The 20,391-nt window shown below is 37.5% G+C and overlaps 1 protein-coding gene across 1 annotated transcript in view; it reads right to left on the bottom strand.

Moving 5' to 3' along the window:
• Nucleotides 1–645: 645 nt before the first annotated feature.
• LOC126342883 (actin-interacting protein 1) overlaps nt 646–20,391 on the bottom strand; it is a 164,921-nt gene continuing 145,175 nt past the window's right edge. The window contains exons 13-15 of the mRNA XM_050001893.1: nt 6,332–6,482; nt 6,144–6,253; nt 646–2,693 (exon numbers count right to left, since the gene is read on the bottom strand). Coding sequence (XP_049857850.1) covers nt 6,144–6,253; nt 6,332–6,482 — 261 coding nt within the window. The 3' untranslated portion in view covers nt 646–2,693. The remainder of the gene's footprint in view (nt 2,694–6,143; nt 6,254–6,331; nt 6,483–20,391) is intronic.

Raw genomic sequence — 20,391 nt, 5'->3', positions numbered from 1 at the left:
GGTTTTACATGTGTTTCAGAGGCTCTTTAATGTTACACAGGTGACAGCATTCAAAAAAATGGAGCAAGTCACAAATACACCAGGCAGCAGCAATGCACTGTGGTTCCAGGCTGCTACTGAGTTATATTCAGAAGACCACATAATAATAAACACAGAGTGGCATCATAATTCTTTTATTCCATGAGATCATAAAAGTTTTTAAAATTATAAATTGTGAACAATTTTGAGCCAGTTTGTTTTAGTTTGCCATTCAGTTCAAATGTAGGTGTCAATAAATCAGTGTTCACTGGTACAGTGTATTAATTCTTCTAACTCAAGAAGCTAATGTCTGTTACTGGGCTGGTATCTATTCTCGCCAGTAAAAGGAATTCTGTAAGTGTGTGACCTGCTAAATGTTGAGTGCAGAGCTGGTGTATGATATAACAGTCACAATTCCATTGCTTTATTGCTACTGGGAGATAAACTGAAGCTAAGGCTATTATTTACTCAAGAGGCAAGAGTTATGGTAACTAGCAGTACATGCCCAGTAACCTTTAAAAACTGTAAACTGCTTCATCAATGGCAAATAAATGTTGAGTTAATGTTAAAAAGAAGAAAAGAAAAGGAAGGGCAACAAGGTGGCGGTGGTGGTGGTGGAGCAACACATACTTCTTATGCATTTTATTGTGGAAAAACACGGTCTGATCAGTTTATTGATTTCGAAAGGTATACAAACTTTCTCCTCATTTTATAATAAGAATGCCATAATGTGGTATGATATTTACCTAAAGAAAATCACACAAGAAGACATCAGTATGGTGTTTATAAAATTTTAATTGAACAGATTTTCTTTTTATATCAAAGCTTCAAATCAAAACATTTTACTGTACACAGCCATAACAACATTCCTTGAACAAATAAATATAATTAAGGAACATCAAATGCAATACTTATAGTTTAATTAAATGCATTGTCCATAGATTAATCTAGTTTTTGAACACTAAGAAAGTAAATAAAATCATTAAAAAACTGATAATACCAAAAAAAGCTCTATTGTAAATATATCTCTCAATGATTTCTTTACTGAATAAAATACTGTTCCAACAGTAACCTTCATTTTACAAAAGCCACACATGATATGGAAATTTCTAATTTGTAGGTTACAGTTTTTATAAAATGGTGAAGTAATGTAGCGACCACAACAGCACTAGGCAATAAATTATATATGAAACTCATAATGTAAAAAGACACTGCTAATGATTGTTCTTCAAACAGAGGAAACTACACAACCTGAATACCGAAATAAAAACAGAATAACAAAGTATACCTATGTTCCTGACTTTCAGAGGACATTAACTGCACCCAAATGTTCATCAAAACAAAGCTACAACTTCTTTGGTATGTAATTTCCAATCAGTGCATTTTTCACAACATATGTTCAGGAATCAGAGCTACCACAAGTTCACAAATTAATACAGGTAACGTGAGATATTTCATTACTCATGAAATGCCTGAAAATTATTTTTGGTATACAAACAACGTAAATGCACTGCCTGACTCCATGTACACTGAATATGAATTTGAGAGCTTCTGGCAGTGATGTGCTAATTTATATCACATCAATATACAAACATTTTAAAACTACACAAATATAGTTTGTTAGGGCCTGTTCTGGTTGTCCAATTAAGACATGAGGCACTATTATGTGACTAACATTTGCCACTGACATAACTAGTCAGTGGCTTTGTGAAAGTGACTGCTGTCCATACCAAACACTACAACCATTCAACTGTGAATATTTTATCCAGAAAGCAATTCTAATGAGTGCACAACCTTCCCAAATTGTGTGTGAAGTTTCATATCAGTTTTAATAAATAAACAAATCCTTACCATTTAAAGTTTTAAGAGAATCTGTAAAAAAAAATTTAAAAGTGACTCCCCCCTCCCCCGTGTGTGTGTGTGTGTGTGTGTGTGTGTGTGTGTGTGTGTGTGTGTGTGTGTGTGTGTGTGTGTGAGAGAGAGAGAGAGAGAGAGAGAGAGAGAGAGAGAGAGAGAGAGAGAGAGAGAGGCGGGGGGGGGGGGGGGGGCGCATGGGAAAGCGGGACATATATCATGAAACAAATTGTTGTTCTGTGTCTTCCAAAGTATTTCCATTTCAGACAAGCAAGGAATAAATTGTCTTGCTGTTTTGTCGAGTTTTGAAAATCTACAGCTGATTGTTACAAGGTGTCAAAGGCCTCATCCAATTGATCACCATCTACTAAATCCCATGACAGTTAGCAGTTATTCAATGATCACCATATTCTAACGAATGCTGAGTTTGGTCTACGTATATTTGAATACAAACACTGTACACATTCCTCAAAAAATAAACTTGATGGGTTGACACATGAGTGAGAGAGCTTTATAATCTTCTGCTCAAAAACCTGCATAGCATAAGCTATAAATGCGACTTAGAGTAATACAAAAGTTCTCTTAAAAAAATATTAATTTTAACACAGGCTCAACCCATCTCTCATAGTTTCATAGCCAAACTGTTACCTTTTCATTTTTAAGAGCTGCACATAGTACAGAACATATAAAAGTTTACAAAGTGCTTTGTGTCACTAATAAAAGACAGAAATGACCCCTGCCTTTGTAAAGATGCTACAGCAAGACAGAGAACTTCTTCAATCACGGTTCAGCTTCTTGTTTTCTCAACGTTGTGCACAATCCTGAAATTATAACACCTCTATCAAATTGAGATTACATATATTTAACATAATCCATAGCTCCTCCCATAATATATTAAAGTTATACAACTGCTTTTGAGTCAGATCATTACTTTAACATTGATTCAAGCACTAACGTAACTATGTATCACTTTTGACTAAATGAAGATTATGTAAAATGGTCAGTTACCGTTCAAATGAATGAGAGGTGGTTAGTTAAGTGTTACATTTTAGTTACTGTTTTTAATACCTAAAAGAAACTGATCTATGCCCACAGTTGGTTATACAGATTTTGCTGTGTCTATCTCCTCTTGGCTGTGAATTACAGTGAGTCAATATAAACAAGTTTCTCACTCTACTTTGAAATACACGATTCCAAAATCTCTAGGTAGACACATTATTCTGACTTGTTTGTATAAATATTTGTTAACAAAATAACAGGTACTTTGTTTTAAAATTCCTAAAATATCTTCTAATTAATTTCACTGTATTTGATGTTTGCCAAATAATTTGAAAGCTCCTTAACCCTTTTGTTACAGCAGTCTGCTCCGCTGTGTGGCGCCATTGAACGCTGCACTGACGTCACTGATCAGTGCAGAGTGCCGTGAACTGTGCACATTGCATGTCAGTAAGCTGATGTGCAGGTTATCTTATTTAAGTGTTACCTAACAATATACTTGAATTTTACAAGAATTATAAATAAAAATGCAATTTAGGATCATTCCAAAGATTATTAATAATGTAATTCAGTATAATAAATTTGAAAACATGGGTCAACACACAAACCCACATTACAGTTTTTACACTCGCACTTAGATTCTCGTTTTCTGCCATTTGCACTGCAAATAAAACACTTTCTGTTTCGGTTTCTTCCCACTCTAATTAACTGCAATTGAAATTTTTCCATGGATACCGGTTTTTCCTCTTGTGTTTATAAAGGCAATAGGCCTTCCACATACAAACCTCCAGTAAGTGAAAGAAATATTTGCGATACCATCTCCGAGATATGTGTGTTGATTCCACAGTGCTTATAACCATGTCTGCTTTATCAACTGCACCTGCTAAATTATTATAATCCAATATACATACAGGTTTCTGGATAACTTTTTCCCAACTGTGCTCGATTACTGTAACAAATTCATCCGAGCCCATGGTAGAAAGCATATAGGCTTCTTTTTTATGCATCCACTTTATGAATATTAAATTTTTTCATGATCACGAGGTTGTCTGTCCTCTTTTTAATCATTCATCAATTTCAGGCATTCCTTTCCTTTTCTTTCTTACAGTCCCACACACATTTGTGCAATTATTGTGTAGCATGCTAAATAAACCTAGGCTGGAATATCAATTATCTACGTAAACAATACGGGCCTTTCCTAAATAAGGCTTCATAAGTGCTTCAACTATTGCTCCTGACTTTCCAGTATCCTTATTTTTAGTGTCCACCAGGGTAAATGATCTGGCATAAACAAATATTGTACAAAGCCTGTCTCACAGTCACAGAGAATAAAAGATTTTATTCCAAATCTGTTTCTTTTTGACGGAATGTATAGTATGAAAGATAGCCCTTTGTATAAAAAGTAAACTTTCATCTATGCACAGCTTTTGGAATGATTGAGATGACTGACAAAATTTTTTTTGTTTTTGTAATAAATCAATGACGTTCTGTATTTTGTACAAATGACCTTTGGTAGAACTGACATCATGGTTAAAATGTAGCATTCATAGTAATTTGAAAGAGCAGACTCCAGCAATTACTTTTCCAAAAATATTGCTACACATTAGTTTGTCTTTACTCCAATACTCTATTAAAGATAACTGCTTGTTGCACGTCATTAAAAATGATTTGACAAAAAAACAGAGTAGTTCAGCTACTCCAGTTCCTTCTGAATTGTTGACATCATCATCATCATCATCTTTCTGAGATCAATAGTGATTTGTTTCATTTGCAAGTAACTCTACGAGATTGTCAGAGACGACAAGCTGAAAGTAATCTAATATTTTCACTGAGCAAGCTATGTTTACTGTAATCCCTGAACTTTCTGACGCAAACTAGTGTATTTTATGCACAAATATTTTTGACATCCATACACCATGGTCACTGTTAATGGGTTCAATATTCTCCGCTTCTCATTCTGAAGTACTACATACAGCTCTTCTTTTCTTGGTTTTTATAAGAAATGTAACAATATGTTGATTTTCATTATGTGAATCATCCCTGAATTAGTGAGTCCGTTAGCAAATAATTCTTTTTTAACTCCTTTTTAGCATTGTGAAAGGAAGGTACAATATTTTACAAAACAAACTAAACATAGCTATAAATACAATTTTCAAATTAATGTTATGAACCTTGCAAAAATTAAAAACTGTTTTCCAGTGGCCTGTAATTCTGACGCCGCCTATATATGTTGCTTGTACGCTCATAGCAGCGTGTGGATGTCGGCTAAATATGGCACTCATACATACAGAGCATTGTGTGGACACCGGAAAACTATGACGGAACTCGTACACATAGAGCAACACATGGATGCCGGCTAAATATGGTACTCGTAATGAGAGGGTTAATAACCACTAGCAATAAATTTATGGGATGCTGTGTCTCTTGTAATCCATAACTAGGGAATTTCAACCACTCATTAGCAATGTGCACTTTTGAAGTGAAAAAATCCAGAAATTATTTTGGATTAAAATATTTCTTTATGAAACAGCTCCATTTTTCAGTCTACCATTAATTAATAAGCAGCGTTTACACAACATAACAAATATGAAATAATATGCTGTATCAATTTTCCAGATATTTGAAACGTATACCTTATAAATTGTCCCAAGAAGTCTCCCTCCTTCTGAAGAGAAAAAAATCTCTTCTCACTAATTATTCAGAGTCCTTGAAGAAGTTAAACTTCCCAATGTGTGTAATGTCTTGAAAGTTACACACACACACACACACACACACACACACACACACACACACACACACACCAGTTTGCATGTGCATCTGAGGTTGCCAGTCATATCATGATCCTTTTACATCTTAAAGACATTTTTAGGTTAGGCTTTACCGTGACTGTTACTGACATTAAATGAAACAATCACTGGAGGTACTCTAGTTTACTTATTTAATGTTTACCATTAGATATCATTTAATTTTTCGTCAAAAGTAATCCTAAACCACCTGTAATAGTGTCACGTTTCTCCTCTAGGCAGTGCCACAAGTTCCTCCAAAAATCGTAACACAACATACACACAAATGTAATACTGACTAATGTAAATCCACCAGATGGAGGTTTAAACCTTTGAAACGCGTTGTGGAAATAAATAAAATGGTGACTGGTAACAGTGAACTTGTTGTTTCATTTAATCTTAAAGATATTTTGCTAGGTGGAATAATATCAACATGGCCATGGGAAATACATGTAATTTAAATGGTAAAATGTGTTCTGTTTCATACATTACCTAAATAGAAGATATTTCCCAAATTTTAGTGTTGCAGTCTTGTCCCACAGAAACAAGTGTCTCATTGTCCAGCCACACCAGCCGAGTAATTTGACTCTGTGGGTGAGCATCTGTAAATAAAAATGTAACACAGAAGTTGTTTTGTAGCTATAAGGTACAAGAACAGTCTTGTACAAATAAGATCTTACTTTTAATAATTGTGTGCTTTGCAGGGTTCTGTACACTCCACACAATTATAGTTGTATCCAAGCTTCCACTGGCAACTAAAAGAGAATTTGGTGACCAAGCAACAGTATTGACTCTGGCATTGTGGAATCCCCATTCTTTATTGTGAGCCAACTGGAAAATAAACACAACACGTTATCAACTTCAAAGAAATACTCGACATATCTTAAAATATTTATTGTTAAAAAATGTAAGCAAAATTTGTCACGTCCAAATCTCTACAAGCAGAAAAACTGAAAGGAATGTTGAAAGAGGAGTATCCTATAAACAAAGATTCAGATAGCCTTCTAGAAACTATGTCAGAGCAGTGGTGTATTTAGCGATAAGAAAACTTGGCACAACTTATAACACAAAATATATTGAGAAATAGACAATTTTTAGCGAAAAACATGAAACCGGTAGTTTTTACAGAATGTTGTAAAAGTTGGTGTTATTTCCATTATTGCATAAAAAGTCTCAAATTGGAAGGAAACAGTTTATAGGTAACTGATAGTTATTGAATGCTGAAACTGGATTTTGACTTTTTTCTCAACACTTTATTTTTCACATAAAGAACTGGGGCACTAGATGTGATGCCAAATTAAAATACCATACCTCAAGTGAACTCCATTTCCATATCAGTTTTTGTCGTCAATGTCGCATTTCTGAACATTTTTTCATAAATATTCATGCAGAAAATGACATGTTTTTGAGATAGCTTTAGTAAAATTCATCAATTAAAAAATATATTTTCATAGTTCACAAGCATAAATACGAGAAAAATCAATAACAGCACTTTACTCCTGCAGATATGTAAATCAACATGGCATCTGATTGCATTCCAACCTTACCTACACTAGTCTATGCAAAAGCTCACAGTGTTACCACAAACTTCATTCTCAAAACATTAAAGAAATACTGCATAAATACTGAAACAAATATTCTCAGAATTCTAATTTGCACCCAAAACTCTTGTTTCACCACTCAAAACAAGTTGCACAATGTCATTTTCCTATGCTATGATCGACTGATATAAGAAAACTGAGCAAGCACGATGCTGATTTGTGTGTTTTTGGAACTTCAACGCTGTATTTCCTGGTTTTTGTATTTATATAAATGTGTTACATAAATATTCAATTTAAACTGATGCAACACATTAAAGATCTTTCAAAACTATGGCATTTTCGGTACTATTGTTCTGCAAAAATATCGGGAAATCTGATATTGCTGGACAGAATCATTACATATATTTTAAGTTAAAAGTGTATGAAAATTGCTTAATTACTGAGGGAAAATGAATATCTGATGATTAAATCAGCAAGATATTGAGTAATATCAAGGGACAAATACATCATGCAAAGTTGAAGGAAATATTAAGACACACTGGGTTGCACCTTCAAATAAAGATAACAACTCTCATAACCACAGATCAATGTAAGTCTATATTCATAGCTCTAAGTTCTTGTTTCATGCAGGTGATGATGATAAACTGTACTGATGTTGACATGGCAAAATGTCTTGCGAAAAATGTGGAATCTCACAGGATATGAGGGCATTGTTAAAGACAAATTTTTTTTCTTCTAATGGACAAACGTTTTGTGAAGGGATTTGCGAAAAGTAAGAAATAAAATAGATTAGAGAAATAAAATACATTAGAGAAGTACAATAGATTAGAGAAACATTTGACACTTTTGGATGATGCTCTAAATCATGTACTGCAAATGAGGTGTCTTATATGCTCTCTAATCTATTTTATTTCTTACTTTTAGGAAAATCACTTCTCAAAACATTTGACTTTTTTTTTCACTTTTTTAATTTTGAAGTTTTGTTCAGAAAGCATGAAATATTATTATTAAGGGTATATAGATCAAGAGAAAGTATAGAAGTTTAAATTGAAACTGTAATCTGATACTTTTTTTTCCAAAAAGGGAAAAAAGAATTCGATAATTTCTACGCCAACACAACTACTAGTGCAAACTATCTAACCATGGAACAAACGAATTTTTTTAACACTTTGTTTACATAACTAGATTTTCCTCTAATCAACTATCAAGTTTTCTTAATTATCCTGGTTTTTTTTTTTTTTTTTTTTTTTTGGGTGGGGGGGGGGGGCCCTTCCTTTCTCCATTTGTCCATTTCCCATTCTTCATTTGACTATTAAAATTTGGACAAAAATACAGCAAGTGACTTTTACAGTCTCCCTGCTCAAAAATCTGACAAAAAATAAGGCAAGTACTTCAAAGATAAACTGCACAATATAAAGTACTGGGCCTATTGGTAGGGTTTTCCCAACTGGACAGAACTCTCAGACAGACAATGTACATATCACTGCCCTCATTCTTTATCCCTTCCCATCAAACAATCGTATGGTGACGATCCAGTCTGACGAATAAATATGAATGTGTCCCTCTCCAACCTGCACAGTGTCTTGAGCAAATGTCTGTAACCTTCCTAACATTGATACCTTATAGAGAAAACCACTGACATTGACCAACAATAAAAATTAGATGTTTTGATGTCATATGTTTACAACATGAAATGGTCAAGCAGACTGCCAGCTCTGGCAATATCAGTCAGAGATCACTCAAAAGGCTTCAAGTCATGTGACACCAAGAATTCCAGCAAAATTGTCATTTTCTTGCTGAAAGCATGATAGAAGATGATGATTCAGTCTTTTTTTAAATCTATGACAAAAGATGGAGAAGTCCCATGAGGAATTATCTACAATATTAGAGCAGTTACACATGGCTGGCTGATAAATGGCTAAAAATGTTTTATCCCATCTCTTGGGAAACTCACTGAAGTCTGCATCCTACAATGCTAAGAAGTGACATGAGATATACCTGTTTCTTAGCCAACTAAAATGAAGAGCAAGTTTCCATTAAGTTTGAGTATAAAACAAAAAATGGGTTACATGTATCCCATCACTTTTTAACGTGTTGATCATGACACTAACAGTTTTAAATGAAAATAAAAAACCCTCACCTTCAAATGGACGCAGTCTCCCTTACAAAAGTGTATTTTAGTGTTGGATGGCACCAGGACAGAATCAGTTTCTTATGCAAGGTTTGATTAAAGTTTCATAAACAGATGCGTGGCATTTCATCTTTTTTCAAAACACAACATACACACTCCACAAGGTACATGGTGAAAATGTTATACTTTGAACAGTAACTCTCACACCAGCTGAAACATGCCAAAAAGTGCACTCTTCGTCACTTAGTACCACCTAGGACTTTAACAACTACATTCACCCGAGCTTTGATTGCCTCTCATTTGGCCTGGAAAGAGGAATAACCTACCTATAACAACCCAAACTCTAGCAAATATAGCAATCTACTGATCATTCAACCATAATATCCTGTCTGTGTTTATTCCTGTCCTGCTTGAAACCCTCTGCCCATACGTCATATACCTGTAAAGAGCAGATATAAGACCTTTTTCAGTGTTTCCTACTCTATTAAAGTCCAGACCACATGTGAAAGTAATATCCTACAGCACCTTCACTGCTACTATTGCAAAGCACTCTACCTTGATGTGGCCACAAAGAAACTATTAACTCAGACAACTAGCAACCTCCAAACTGTGGCCAAAGGCCAACTAAACCATTCAGCTGCTTAGCTTTTTGCACAACACTCCTTTGTTGTTTTTAACAGCTGCTTTACAATGAGTCCCAATTGAAATCACGCCATTCACGTCCTCTCACTGCCCAAGCCCACTTTTTCTAAACTGAACATATCTTAACTCTGCCTCTACAAGGGCTAATCCCAAACTTAGTTACCATAATTGAATATAAAACTAAATAATTTTATGCTTATTTTTAGATACATCTCTAAACTACTGACACACACTGAAATCCCAGCAGCACCTCGGTACTATAGAACAAAGCCTAGAGTACACAAAACAAACTAGAGCGTCGCCTGGGTAACGTGGAGACAGTCACTATCATCCCCTCCCTTTTATCCTCCTCAACTCTTCCAACACCATTATAACCTGCTATCATCACAATAACAACATTGTCTCTCTAGTTTTTCCTATGCCACACAACTGAGTCTCTCTCTCTCTCTCTCTCTCTCTCTCTCTCTCTCTCTCTCTCTCTCTCTCTCTCTCTCTCTCTCTCCCCCCCCCCTCCTACTACTACTACTACGAATACTACAACTTCGCTCCTATACTCCCTCATTGCTTGCAATAAACTTTTCTAACTCGCTGCTGTTGCTCCTCATCTGTACCCCAATCCTCTCTCTCCTGCTTTCACCCCCCCCCCCCCCCAATCCTGCAAGCTAAGATGCTAAGACTGTCCCAATTAATGAGCAGCTCGGGCTGCTGGAAAACAGTTTTCACCATAGCAAAGATTTTACAAAGGTTCACACCATGAGCTTCATGAATATGCACAGTGAAAGCCACTGTTAACGCACAGCATGGACACTCCAGCATCATACTAGACACGTGAGCGTAATCTGTGATGATAATGGATGTTGGGCTGCACACACGTACTTTGCAAGCTAAACACTGTGCAGGTGGTGACTGACAATTATGGGACTATGCAGTTACAGCAACCACATTGTTAGGAGAGAAGACATATAGGTACAGATTAAAAGAAGCTGACATGCCCATATAAATTTATAAACATTCAGGATAGCTCCAATGGCCGAAAATAAAGTCTAGACCATACAAGTCAGGATTAGCGAACGTAAAAAGAGAAATAAGCTCGCCCACTGTGCACCTCCGTGTGATGTCTGTGTACAGTGGGGGGCAACTGTATTGAATGATTTTTTGTTTCTTATATATATAACTACGGCCGTAATTTTTCCCCGAGGGCATGCAGCTTTACTGTATGATTAAATGGTCCTCTTGGGCAAAATATTCCGGAGGTAAAATAGTCCCCCATTCGGATCTCGGGGCGGGGACTACTAAAGAGGATGTCGTTATCAGGAGAAAGAAAACTGGCGTTCTACGAATCGGAGCGTGGAATGTCAGATCCCTTAATCGGGCAGGTAGGTTAGAAAATTTGAAAAGGGAAATGGATAGGTTAAAGTTAGATATAGTGGGAATTAGTGAAGTGCAGTGGCAGGAGGAACAAGACTTCTCGTCAGGCGACTACAGGGTTATAAACACAAAATCAAATATGGGTAATGCAGGAGTAGGTTTAATAATGAATAGAAAAATAGGAATGCGGGTAAGCTACTACAAACAGCATAGTGAATGCATTATTGTGGCCAAGATAGATACAAAGCCCACACCTACTACAGTAGTACAAGTTTATATGCCAAACTGGCTCTAATAGTCACGGGTGACTGGAATTTGAAAGCAGGAAAAGGGCGAGAAGGAAACATAGTAGGTGAATATGGATTAGGGCTAAGAAATGAAAGAGGAAGCCACCTGGGAGAATTTTGCGCAGAGTGTAACTTAATCATAGCTAACACTTGGTTCAAGAATCATGAAAGAAGGTTGTATACATGGAAGAACCCTGGAGATACTGACAGGTTTCAGATAGATTATATAATGGTAAGACAGAGATTTAGGAAACAGATTTTAAATTGTAAGACATTTCCAGGGGCAGATGTGGCCTCTGAGCACAATCTATTGGTTATGACCTCTAGATTAAAACTGAAGAAACTGCAAAAAAGTGGGAAATTAAGGAGATGGGACCTGGATAAACTGAAAGAACCAGAGGTTGTACAGAGCTTCAGGGAGAGCATAAGGGAACAATTGACAGGAATAGGGGAAAGAAATACAGTAGAAGAAGAATGGTAGCTCTGAGGGATGTAGTAGTGAAGGCAGCAGAGGATAAAGTAGGTACAAAGACAAGGCTGCTAGAAATCCTTGGGTAACAGAAGAAATATTGAATTTAATTGATGAAAGGAGAAAATATAAAAATGCAGTAAATGAAGCAGGCAAAAAGGAATACAAACGTCTCAAAAATGAGATCGACAGGAAGTGCAAAATGGCTAAGCAGGGATGGCTAGAGGACAAATGTAAGTAGTACAGTATTAAACATAGTTTCAGCAGCTGCTCTTGATATTTATCTCACTAGTGGTAAGATAGATATTGCCTACAGGAAAATTAAAGAGACCTTTCGAGAAGAGAGAACCACTTGTATGAATATCAAAAGCTCAGATGGAAACCCAGTTCTAAGCAAAGAAGGGAAAGCAGAAAGGTGGAAGGAGTATATAGAGGATCTGTACAAGGGCGATGTACTTGAGGACAATATTATGGAAATGGAAGAAGATGTAGATGAAGATGAAATGGGAGATATGATACTGCGTGAAGAGTTTGACAGAGCACTGAAATACCTGAGTCGAAACAAGGCCCCCGGAGTAGACAACATTCCATTGGAACTACTGACAGCCTTGGGAGAGCCAGTCATGACAAAACTGACATCTGTTTGACAAATGGTTTTTCGGTTTTCCATCTGTCTTTCATTCAATTCATGTGGCACCCATTCTCCATCTGGTGAGCAAGATGTATGAGACAGTCGAAATACCCTCAGACTTCAAGAAGAATATAATAATTACAATCCCAAAGAAAGCAGGTGTTGACAGATGTGAAAATTACCGAACTATCAGTTTAATAAGTCACAGCTGCAAAATACTAACGCGAATTCTTTACAGATAAATAGAAAAACTGATAGAAGCCAGCCTCAGGGAAGATCAGTTTGGATTCCGTAGAAATGTTTGAACACATGAGGCAATATTGACCCTACGACTTATATTGGAAAATATATTTAGGAAACGCAAACCTCCATTTCTAGCATTTGTAGACTTAGAGAAAGCTTTTGACAATGTTGACTGGAATACTCTCTTTCAAATCCTGAAGGTGGCAGGGGTAAAATACAGGGAGCAAAAGGCTATTTACAATTTGTACAGATACCAGACCGCAGTTATAAGAGTCGAGGGGCATGAAAGGGAAGCAGTGGTTGGGAAGGGAGTGAGACAGGGTTGTAGCCTATCCCCAATGATATTCAATCTGTATATAGAGGAAGCAGTAAAGGAAACAAAAGGAAAATATGGAGTAAAAATTAAAATCCATGGACAAGAAATAAAAACTTTGAGGTTCATCGATGACATTGTAATTCTGTCAGAGACAGCAAAGGACTTGGAAGAGCAGTCGAACGGAATGGACAGTGTCTTGAAAGGAGGATATAAGATGAACATCAACAAGAGCAAAACGAGGTTAATGGAATGTAATCCAATTAAGTCAGGTGATGCTGAGGGAATCAGATTAGGAAATGAGACACTTAAAGTAGTAAAGGAGTTTTGCTATTTGGGGAGAAAAAGAACTGATGATGGTCGAAGTAGAGAGGATATAAAATGTAAACTGGCATTGTTAAGAAAAGCGTTTGTGAAGAAGAGAAATTTGTTAACATTGAGTACAGATTTGAGTGTCAGGAAGTCTTTTCTGAAAGTATATGTATGGAGTGTAGCGATGTATGGAAGTGAAACATGGACGATAAATAGTTTAGACAAGAAGAGAAAAGAAGCTTTCAAAATGTGGCGCTATAGAAGAATGCTGAAGATTAGATGGGTAGATCACACAACTAATGAGGAGGTATTGAATAGAACTGGGGAGAAGAGAAGTTTGTGGCACAACTTGACTAGAAGAAGGAATGGAGAACAGTTAACTGAACTTTGTATAAAACATGTGTTGGCTTTGGAGACAAGGAGCTTTAAGAGAAGACCACATAAATAAATGAATTGGAAACATCCCAACGTCAAGCTAGGAGAGTTTCAGATAGATTATATAGCCATGGATCGGAAGTTTCTTAAAGGAATCTCCAATGCTAAAATCCTAGACTTCAAAAGCTACGTAGAAAAAGAACTTATGATTCTACAGGTATCATTAATAATACAATAAATTGCGAGGGATCAAAGCACCTTTAAGTGATAATCTAGGAGCAACTTTCAATGGATTAAAAGCATGGCTGAAGAAGTTGCTCCATTAAAGAAACTGAAGAAATATACTTGCTGGATTTAGGAATGTGATATGGCAATTTTATGCAGGCATAGAGCTCTATTAAGTGACTAAAAAAGTTACAGGAAGGAATTAATCACTGCTAGACAATCAACAGCTAAAGAAATTACAAGCGCCAAAAGGAAATTTCATTAGGAATCACTAAAATCTATCTAGGAGACTTTCAGTCAATGTAAGATGAGAGATTATACCAGAGATTTTAACAGTACTAACCGAAATATACTTCACCCATTCTTATGGTGAAGAATATGAATGGACATGTAGCACATAACAATTATGACAGTACTATGATTTCAGCTGAGTACTTTAAACAGCTAATAAACAGTCTTGAACCAGAACATAATTTGGAATTTACCCTTAGCTAAGAAACAAAATGCAACTAGAAAAGTCAGACTCTCACTCCATCCAGACAAAAGTACAAGCAGTGATTAATTCACTTCAGATTTATAAGGCACCAGGTGTGAATCAACTATTGGCCAAGCTTTGGAAGTATGCAAATGTACAAACTATTCTAAATTTACATAAACATCTTATTGATATTGGAATACTGAGAAATTCCCAGAGGAATGGAATGGTACAATAAGGAGATAGAAAGGAGATGGATCAGGTCCAAATAATTAGAGAGTCTTATGCTTGCTGGATACTACTTAAAGAATTTTCTCTAAGGTTTTGGTATTGGTTAAAAACATTCTTGGTTGCAATTACACTTGCCGGACCACTTGCAACCAAGACTGTTTTTAATCAATACTGTTAAACACTGGTTTGCTGTACCAGGTGTACTGGTATGAAATGAGCATTAAGATACAAATGTGTCAATAGGGAACATTTCTTGTGAACGAGCCTTAATTTTTTTGTTTGGTCAAAGATATTTAGTATACATCAAGTCATGGAACAGACATCATATGTTTTCATCATGTTAACAAGGTCGAATTTTGTACCAGAAAGTGATGATTTGCAGGAAGCATTAATTTTTTTGTTTTGATTTGGAAAAAAGTGCTGCAGAGTCGCATCGAATGCTTGTCGAGGCATATGGTGATCATGCTCTATCAGGAGCAACACGCAAAATATGGTTTCAACAGTTCAGAAATAATGATTTTGATGTAAGAAATGAAGAGCATGGAAGATCGCCAAAAAAGTTCGAAGACACCGAATTGCAAGCAATATTGGATGAAGATGATACTTTGAATCAGAAGCAAATGGCAGCAATGCTAAATGTTGCACAACAAACAATTTCTGACCATTTGAAAGCTATGGGAAATATCCAAAAGTGTGGAGAATGGGTGCCACATGAATTGAATGAAAGACAGATGGAAAACCGAAAAACCATTTGTCAAACAGATACGATACCCACCTTCCATGCTGACATCCCATATTATACCCCATAATGCTCAAAAAATTAAGATGGTAGGAAAGTTTAACTCGTGAGATGATTACCTGGAACACCAATGAAAGTGCTTGAAGAGGTAAAAGAACATTAAAACTACAAGGAGCACAGATAACTACGTGGCCAATTTACAAAAAATAATCTTTTTCAATAAATGCTAAAATCTGGCATTATTCCTCCATCATTAAACTGGATGCAATATATGCAATTGAAACACTATTTAAACTAAACACTCAAGCAACAACTGGTAAATTGCAGAAAGTTGGTAGAAAAATACTCTGAATGATTAACACCAAGTTAATGGTCAGTGGAGACTCTTGCCCAATTCGGTTGATTATCAAGAAAGTGAATCCATTGTTTATACGATGCAAAAAATAAATAAATAAATAAAAAGAGTTTTATATTTTGTACACATTTCTCGCTCACCAAATGCTAGATTCCTGAAAAAACTATTTAACTACTTTTGGAACAGTAAGACAAAAAACAACTGGTTTGAAGTAGTAAAAATGGATCTGAACGAACTGAATATTACCAAACATGAATATGGAGAAGCTGCTACTGAACAACAAACACATACGACTGACATTCAAAACATCACAGTGAAAGATGTATGTCACATCTACAGAACAACCCACCACATCACTCCACATGAAGATGTTTTGGGAAAGGAAGAAATTGTTGACTGCTAATATCTTCACTTATACATTGTAGACTCTGTTATATGTTTGATTTTAGTGCTCTAATGTGAGCATACACTATGTAAACAATAAATAAATCAAGGGCTATGTCATCTTTTATCTCAGGCATGGAAGTATGTACAACAAATTGTTTTAAAAAAAAAGACAACCTTGAAAAGAGAGAATCTTCGTGGTCTGCTTCACCCTTGTGCTGAATGTTTCTAGAATACTGACAATGATGACTTACTCCATTTCTCTGTGTTTCCGTCACTGCCAGGACAAAATACAATGAACTTAATTATTATTTTTAAACCTGAAGTTTCCAACTTTCAAGATGGCGTAATGATGATTTACTATATTCACAAATAAAACAATGGAAAAGCCACAATGTAATAACGGTAATATTACAAAGAGGACTGACTGCTGTTGATCATATAGTGAAAACATTGTGTCACATGCAGGCATAACAAAAAGACTGTTATACATTTGAGCTTTCGGCTAAAAGACCATCTTCTAAGGTAGAAAAAATGCCCACATTCACACAAGCACAATTATCACCCCCCCCCCCCCCCCCCACTCTCTCTCTCTCTCTCTCTCTCTCTCTCTCTCTCTCTCACACACACACACACACACACACACACACGGCTGTATACAGCAACTGTGCCTGATGGGGGGGAAGCAATCTGTGGGTGGTGGGGGTAAAGAGGGGGAGGGAAAGCAGGGGTTGGGGAAGGTGTAGTGCTGCTGTGGGATATGGTTAGGACAGCCTATGACTGCCAGATGCATAGCTGGGAGGCCCTGCTCTGAGTGTGGGGAGCAGAAAAAGAAGAAAGTAGAGGAGGGGGGCAGGGGAGGCGGGGGGGGGGGGGGGGGGGGGGGGAAGACTGGGATGAGTTGGTGGACGACAAGGCTGTATAGTGCTGCAGTGGGAGCAAGAAATTGATACGTGAGGGAAGGACAGGGACTAGTAAGGATTGAGGCCAGGGGAGTTATGGGTTGATTGATTTGGGAGGAGGGGACCAAACAGCGAGGTCATCAGTCCCATCGGGTTAGGGAATGGTGGGGAAGGAAATCGACCATACCCTTTCAAAGGAACCAACCCGGCATTCACCTAACACAATTTAGGGAAATCACAGAAAACCTAAATCAGGATGACTAGATGTGGGTTTGAAGCGTTGCCCTTCCAAATGCGGGTCCAGTGCGCTAACCACTGCACCACTGCTCGATGGGAGTTACGGGAATGTAGGATATATTATGGTGAGAGTTCCCACCTCCTCAGTTTAGAAAAGCTGGAGTTGGCACAGGCTGTGAAGTACAACGTGTTGGGCAGCATTTTCAGCAACTTGTTGGCCCAGCTGTCTCTCGGCCAAAGTCTGACGGTGGTCACTCATGCAGAGAGACAGCTCGTTGTTGTCATGCCCAAGTAGAAAGCAGGACAGTGTCTTGTAAACCAAATGACTGCTTTCACAGATAGCCTTACCTTTGAGAGGACAGGTGATGCTTGCGAGTGGCCTCATGTAGGTGGTGGTGGTGGTGGGAGGGGAAGGTCTCACATTTAGGTCTATAGTAAGTATATGAGCTACTAGCATGGAGATAGGATAGACAATGATATGTTAGGTGAGTAATGGAACATCACAGTGGGAGGTGGTGGTGGTTAGTGTTTAACGTCCCGTCGACAACGAGGTCATTAGAGACGGAGCACAAGCTCGGGGTAGGGAAGGATTGCGAAGGAAACCGGCCGTGCCCTTTCAAAGGAACCATCCCGGCATTTGCCTGAAACGATTTAGGGAAATCACGGAAAACCTAAATAAGGATGGCCAAAGACGGGATTGAACCGTCGTCCTCCCGAATGCGAGTCCAGTGTGCTAACCACTGCGCCACCTCGCTCGGTCATCACAGTGGGAGAGTTAGGGAGGATAGTGGATAGGATATTCCTCACTTCAAGGGACGACAATACGTAGTCCAAACTCTGATGGAGAATGTAACTCAGTCGCTCCAGTCCTGGGAGGTACTGAATCACGAGGGCAGTGACCTTTTGTGCCGAGACAGTGGGAATATGGGAGGTGCGTAATCCCATTCACCTGCTGCCTCTCCCTCCTGCATTCATATCCCTCACAACTGCTGCCTCCCCCTGAGCCACCAATTAACCCTCCCCAGCCCCCCTTCCTTCCCTGCCTCTCTCTCTCCCTCTACCTACCCCACCGGGCACAACCCTCATCCCAGTTTACCAGCCAAACTGCGGCCTCAGCATTCTATGTTCAGCCAGCACAATGAGCTGTACAAGTGTAGTGTAGGTGCAGGTGTGTGTGTGTGTGTGTGTGTGTGTGTGTGTGTGTGTGTGTGTGTGTGTGTGTGTGTGTGTGGCGTGCGCGCAGGTATTCATCTAAAAGCTAGCAAAGTTTTCATTATTTTATTGTTTGCCTGTCGACAGCTCAGTGCTTCTACAATTTGGTTAGTTGTTTTCACTACTCCTCATTTATTCAAATTCAATTTCATAACGGTCAAAATTACATCTTTCATTCGAGTTTGTTTCCTGAACCATTTATTTGTTTCCTCGTCACTGTTTGTAACTACCAATGTGCAGCTCCCTAGTGCTCCCTAACAATCACGTCGTTGAATGATTTTTGTTTTAAAGCCCATTCTAACTGCTATAAGTCAAATTAAGATTAATACAGATTGTAAAACTTGTTTGAGACAATGTAATCTGTTCTGCAAAGTGGGATTAGTGTACCAAAAGCAAACCAAGTTATTTTTACTCTTGTTTTTATAATTTTGCTGCCCATTCAGTTCCTGTCTTCAATTTTCCTAAACACAAAAATTTGCCCACTGGTTCTGTCACACCATCATTAAAGAACCTCAATTATCTGACCTTCGGTTAAACAACTCATCAGACTATCCAATCATGTGTCCAATCATCCATCTGTGCTCCTCACTGAACAGTATGCCAGTGTTATTGACTGATTTTACTCTTGTCACAAAAGGTGTCCATCTGAGTCATACCCCTCACACACACTCAGTTGACAGACTATTGTGCTACTGTACTGTTCACTTTACTATATGCCTTAATCTCCTGCTTTATCTGTGTCGTTATGAAGCTTTTTACTGTACTACTTTTAATTTCAAAATTGCAATGTAGTTTTGTACAATTTTGTAGGTTGGGCTTAAGAAATGTAAGGCATCCCGAGTGGCTAAAAGTGGCTACAAATTAGAAAACAAATACGTTGTGTGCACGAGTGAACAGAAATGAAATGTTCAGCACAGACTTGACAAAGGTGAGTGAGTCATGTACTAAATTAGCCATTCAACCAGGTGTTGCACTGACAGAGAATTTCCTGTTTCTTTGTTATAAATCTAATTTTTCTTACTCAATTTTGATTTATTCAATCATTTTGAGCTCTGTAAATGATGTTTCATTCTCCTCTAATTATCCGACATTTTTAATCATCCAATCACCGTCTGATCCCAAAAGTGATTAATCAATACTGTATTTTCTTTTTGATGTGATAATGAAGTGTTATTTCAGTATTTCTATATCTGATTTGAGACCACTCTTAAGATTTTTGTTTAAGTTTACCAACACTTTTCCTGTAGGCACTGAGCTAATGATAGCTGATTATCAGCATTTTCTATGGGCGATAAGGAAATGCCTTTGTAGCATGTCCAATTGCCACGTGGAGTATCCACGTTCAATTCTGGTACTGCCAAGGATTTTTCCTTGGTGGTAGGACTGGAACAGGATGCATTCTGCTTCACGATAGCAACTGAGAAGCTGCTTCAATAAGAAGTAGTTGCTCCAAGGTTTGGGAAGTCCAACAACTAAGAGAGTAGTGCACTGACCTCGTGCACCCACACAATGCCACTGTCAGAGGAGAGCACAGCAGCCAGAAGATACTGAGGTCCATCAGCGCCAGTACAACAAGCTGTTCTGTGTGTTATTGAGTGCAATTTGGAGTTAATTTTATTACTATTACATTACTCAAACCACTGGATAATTGCGCAGAGATAACTACAG

The sequence above is a fragment of the Schistocerca gregaria genome, chromosome 1, assembly GCF_023897955.1.
Source record: "Schistocerca gregaria isolate iqSchGreg1 chromosome 1, iqSchGreg1.2, whole genome shotgun sequence".
NCBI classification, from domain to species: Eukaryota; Metazoa; Arthropoda; class Insecta; order Orthoptera; family Acrididae; genus Schistocerca; species Schistocerca gregaria.
Note: the sequence above shows the minus strand (reverse complement) of the source record. Positions and strands in the feature narration are given on the sequence as shown.